This window comes from Spermophilus citellus, assembly GCF_964194105.1.
Source record: "Spermophilus citellus genome assembly, chromosome: 3".
In the NCBI taxonomy this organism is placed as follows: Eukaryota; Metazoa; Chordata; class Mammalia; order Rodentia; family Sciuridae; genus Spermophilus; species Spermophilus citellus.
In genome coordinates this window covers 158,098,647-158,104,057 of record NC_138184.1, presented here as the reverse complement: position 1 = coordinate 158,104,057, position 5,411 = coordinate 158,098,647, and the positions used below count along the sequence as shown (strand labels likewise).

At 41.7% G+C, this 5,411-nt stretch overlaps 1 protein-coding gene across 8 annotated transcripts; it reads left to right on the top strand.

Annotated features, from left to right (window-relative positions):
* Positions 1-1,017: 1,017 nt before the first annotated feature.
* On the top strand, positions 1,018-4,313 carry ARL4A (ARF like GTPase 4A). 8 transcript variants are annotated; one of them, XM_081283749.1, is made up of 4 exons: positions 1,018-1,394; positions 1,544-1,661; positions 1,973-2,084; positions 2,535-4,313. In XM_081283749.1, exon 4 carries the CDS (start codon positions 2,616-2,618, stop codon positions 3,216-3,218), a length of 603 nt encoding a protein of 200 aa, XP_081139875.1. In that variant the 5' UTR covers positions 1,018-1,394; positions 1,544-1,661; positions 1,973-2,084; positions 2,535-2,615; the 3' UTR covers positions 3,219-4,313. The 8 variants fall into 8 exon arrangements, with proteins under 8 accessions (XP_081139875.1, XP_081139877.1, XP_081139879.1 ...); XM_081283751.1 differs by having other exon boundaries at positions 1,968-2,084; XM_081283746.1 differs by having other exon boundaries at positions 1,019-1,394; positions 2,532-4,313.
* Positions 4,314-5,411: the final 1,098 nt, after the last annotated feature.

Below are 5,411 nucleotides of genomic sequence, written 5' to 3'. Positions count from 1 at the left end.
AGATTCTATAATTATAACTAATGAGACAATCCTTAGCTTATACTGGATTCAATAAATACCTTGACAGAATGTGCCATTCGAGATTTCTAGTTATTTCCAAAATTGTGTTGCTGTCTGCAAACTGTACATTGTGCTTAGTCCTTAGGTTTTATTTCCACTATTAATCCAGTACACAAGACATAAAGGAGATAAATATTACTGGCAATAATGACCTTGAGAAAGCCAGGAAATTTTTTAGGGAAATTCAAATCTGTATTTTTAAAATTACATTTTTTAATAAGTACACCATATAGATTCATTTAAATTACAGTCTCCTGTGACTTCCACAAAAAATTCTGTTCACAGAAGCTTTCCCAGGACTTTGAGTTTAGTACTCCTCTTTGTTGTCACGAGCATTCTGAAATTACTACTGGTCACATTTCTTAAATTTATTCATGAGACAATTTAGTTCATTCTTTTTCTCCCATAAAGACTCCAATATTCCACAAGAGCAAAGACAGTGTCTATTTTGCAATCTATTCTATCCTCAAGTACACAGTATAGTGCCTACTGTCTAGTTCAATAAATATTTGCAAATTTATGGATCAAGGACACAATTACATTCAGTCAGAACTATCCAATGGAAAATCATTACGCATTCAATGACTAGTAGACAAGTTATCAGTAGTTCCAGCACCTCCGCTTATTTTTCTTGGGTCATTAGAAACATCCATGTTATATTCCAGAGTGCATTCCTCAACGCAAAACGGGATTTTTACCTGTCTCTAACCCACAGGGATACAGCCAAGAACTACGCAGCAGGGAATGCTTATTTGCTTTAGAAAAGGAAAGTGCGCCAGGCAGACCAGGTCGCGGAGGGCAGCCACTGGGGTACCGCCTCACCGCCCGTTACATAAAGAGCCTGCCGGTCTGGTGTCCTCTGGAATCTCTGACGCTGCGTCACATGGCCGCCGCCCTAGGGTGACACAGGGAGAGAAGGTACAGGGCGGGGCCTGTCTGAAGCTGGCTGGAGGCGACAGCAATGTCTGGGAGAGCGAGGGCTCTGGCTAGCCGAGTCAGGAAGCCCCACCCGACCCTGCGGGCAGCCAGCTACTGGCCGGTTCGAAAAGTGACCCTGTTTCGGCGTTGCTAGGAGACCCGGCTCCCGCGCGCCCCCCAACGGCCAGCGCCGGGGCGTCGCGCGGGAAGGGGGCGGCGCCGCCGCGGCTGGCGCGGGGAGTAGCCGGCAGAGCACCGTTGGGGCGGCCTTTCGCGGGGCGCCCAGCGGCGCCTCTGGAGGTGGCGTGTGGTCCCCTGCCACCGTCCAGGCTTTGCTGACACCCTGGGACAGGTGTCAGCGTACTTCCCAAACGGCTGAGACACAGAGTTAGGACGAGGGAAGGACGGTTAGTCAGGTGAGCTGTAGCGGAGTGATTGGCCGGGTGGCCACGCCCTAGCGGGGGAAGAGCTGGCCGGTTGCCGAGGAGTGAGGTGAAGGGATGCCGCTGCAGGGAGGGAGGGCCTGCCCTTGCGGGAGCCGCAGGTCATATCGTTTGTGCCACAGGGGTTGGCGCGACCATAACGAGCACCCTCCGCCAGCCGAGAAAGAGTTAAGGCGCCGGCGGTGACTGCGGGCCCCGGATGTGAGGACCGTGGCGCAACGTCTGTGGGCCGCGCTGCAGGTGCGCCGGGGCGGGCGGAGCCAGAGGGCTGACGGCGACCTGACAGTCTGAGGCACCCCCTCCCCTGCAGGGGCCGCTCGGCTTCCTCCTAGAGCGCCTTGTTTTCTAACTTAGGGTCAACAGGTGGTGCGGGTGGACCGGGAGAGAGCCCTGCTCTGCCTCACGGGGAGCGACGGTTACCCTAACCAATTAGGGCTGGGGGCGGGAGTGGCAGGGTTGTCCTGATACGGGTGACCAATGGGATTTGGGATCATGGGTGGGCCGTGAGGAGTGGGCGTGGTCCTTGTCTGAGTCCAAGGTTTCTAGTGCAGCAACTGCTAGAGCTGCGTGGAGATCTAAGCCGGACGGACGTGGGGTGCGTTCCCCCCGCATAGAAACGCCTGCCAATGGTTTCTCGTTTGGACCCAGACTCCGATTCCGGAGGTGAGAGGGGTTTTTATTTGGGGGGGGGGAGGGGGCGGGTTGAGCTTGTAACACTGATCTTGGGTATCCTGTGAATCATGTGGGATTAGATCCCTAAATTACCTTTTATGAGTTTCTGACACCAAAAAGGGCACTTTTATGGTTACGACGAGTTGGACTAGATAGTGGTAACTGAGTTGTCTTCCAGAATGAAGTCTAAGATTTGGGGAGCACGGGGCGGGGGGGAGTAAAGGAAAGTACATGTTACCACAGAATTAAGTGAAACACAGAATTCCAATCTTAATTATTCCATGATTTGCGTTGGATTGTGAACGTTTCATGTCACATCTGATTTGCTTACTAAAACAAGTTTAATTAAGTTCCTCGTGTTACTTATTTTACCTAAAATAGAGAAAACCCGTTTTAATGTATTATTTCACAGGAATAATTTCTTCATTTCCTCCCCAGCAGTCTTGTAGCTGCATCACCAAAGAGATTCCAAAGCAGAAAGAAGAAAACATTACAATTTGGGACACTTATTTGCAACTGGAAATGGGGAATGGACTGTCAGATCAGACTTCTATCCTGTCCAGCCTCCCTTCATTTCAGTCCTTCCACATTGTTATACTGGGTTTGGACTGTGCTGGAAAGACAACTGTTTTATACAGGCTGCAGTTCAATGAATTTGTAAATACTGTACCTACCAAAGGATTTAACACTGAGAAAATTAAGGTAACCTTGGGAAATTCTAAAACAGTCACTTTTCACTTTTGGGATGTAGGTGGTCAGGAGAAATTAAGGCCACTGTGGAAGTCATATACCAGATGCACAGATGGCATTGTGTTTGTTGTGGACTCTGTTGATGTTGAAAGAATGGAAGAAGCCAAAACAGAACTTCATAAAATAACTAGGATATCAGAAAATCAAGGAGTCCCTGTACTTATAGTTGCTAACAAACAAGACCTGAGGAACTCACTGTCTCTCACAGAAATTGAAAAATTGTTAGCAATGGGTGAACTGAGCTCATCAACACCTTGGCATTTGCAGCCTACCTGTGCAATCATAGGAGATGGACTAAAGGAAGGACTTGAGAAACTACACGATATGATAATTAAAAGAAGAAAAATGTTGCGGCAACAGAAAAAGAAAAGATGAATAACAATACCTTTTATATCTGTGTGGAATAGGTTTTCTCTGGTCTGATTTTGACAAATGGAAGAGTGTCTACAGCCTGGTTTGCGTGTCTGCTTTCCTGGATGCTATTAAAGCTTTGTTTTGTTGAACAATCAGATGCCCAATTTATTTGCCTTTTGGAAGATGAGTAAATGCAGTGCTTCTTAAAGTGGTTTCCTCTCCCTACACCATAAATCTATCGGTACTACCATTTTGGGAAGCCAAGCAAGGATAGTAAATTGACCAGAAAATAGTTGTGGAAGTTTGACCTGAAATTAGTAAAATAAAACTCTGAAGAGTGTCTGCCTAGTGTTTTGTGCTTATATCTTTTGAGGGGAAGCCTTTGCAAAGAAATTGCATACAAGGCTTTGTAAAGATAAAATGCTAGTGAATGGATACTTAAAGTAGATTAATATATACACATATTTATGCAGTTATATGATCACACTGGGACAGGGAGGAAGTGTTTGCTTTTTTAAACTTTGGCTAAATGATTTTTTTATGTTTCTGGAATCAAATAATGCTGTCTCTTAATTCTAGACAATGTTTAAGTTGGTCTGACTTTAATAAAAAATAAGGTGTTTGAGGTATACTCAAGTGCATGGATTAGTTTTCTTGATGAAGCATGTTTTGGCGTGTAGTCTTTCTTAGAAATAACTATGCATCTTTCTACACAGGTTTAAAGCAACTTTTTTGGGATTTGGGGCTATTATAGAAGTAGGTTGTTGTCAGAAGCACTTTCACTTAAAGAACCTAGAATAATTTACTTGACTTTAATAGTAAAGTAAATATGGGAATGTGGACTAATCCTAAATGCATATGCTTGGATATATGGATTTATGAAGAAAGCAATTAGTGAATGTAGATAATACATGGTCTCTAAAATACTCTGGTTAAAAGATATTTGTACTATGAATATTTGCTGGCTGAAAACAGATGTGGTTTTTCACATATTTTTATAGTGTCTTGGGAGGGGCAAAATCTTTATAAACAACACCTGATGTGTAATGGAATGAATATGTAAAATATCAATATATGTTCTGAGCTTTAATTTCTTTCTTTCTTTCTTTTTTTTTTTTTTTGCTTACCAACTGACCAGTGTTACCTGAGATATACAGTCCTGATGATAGTAAGGAATAGCAAAGTACTGCAGATAAGAATTATGATTATAGAAAATGAGAGGAAAGTAACAAAGTGTTTTATGAAAATTCAATGGTGCTGTTTCTGTTCAAAACAAAACAAAAAAACACCAAACTCTTTTATTTATTTATATATATATATACATATATATATATATATATACGTATATATATACGTATATATATATATATATATATATATATATATATATATATATATGGAGGAAAGACCTTTGTCTAATTCTTATCTTCAGGAAAGACTTAGTTCAAGTAATCATATATTGGCAAATGAGCGTATTTCCTATGTGTAATGCCAACAGCTGTTTGTTCTGAAATCACCAAAAGAAATGCACTTTGATAGCAGCATTTGTTTTAGTTTTTGGTTTTTATTTTTTTTTTTCAGCATAATTGAATTTTTGAAACCTTAATTTTTGTTTTACACAAAATGAAGTAGCCTCCTGTGGAGCTTTCATGTTAAATGTACCTGCACTCTAGTGATGGTCACTTAGAATGTTTATATTTATAGAAATGTGGATAATAACTACCAATAAACTACTTGAGGCATTAGGAGAAAAGTGTTCGACTTTGAGTTTATATGTATTATCACTTCTGCTGGAGCTTATAATTAGATGGGTAAAAACAACTTGGAGCAGCTGGGTTGATTAGCTTTATAATAGTTTGATTTGGGTCTTCTCAGGTGAGACAGGCATGGAAAGATGTTTTCTGGGAGGATCCTTTTGTTTGTTTTTTACCCTTCACTTATACTCTGATTATTACTACTAGATCCAAGATGTGATAATAAAGCTTGGCTCCTGAAACCCCCAAATCTGAATCAATTTAGGATTTCAGTCTCTACTTTCTACTTACTCTAAAATAGTGCTCTGTTAATTATCTCTTGAAAGGTTAATTTGTTGACCCTAAGAATTTTGTAGCCTAATAATTTGATCAGCAAATTCTTGTTATCCAAGTTTTCATATTTAGTGAACAGCAGCAAGAAAATGTCATGAACACTGTATCACCTTTTATTTATTAAAAG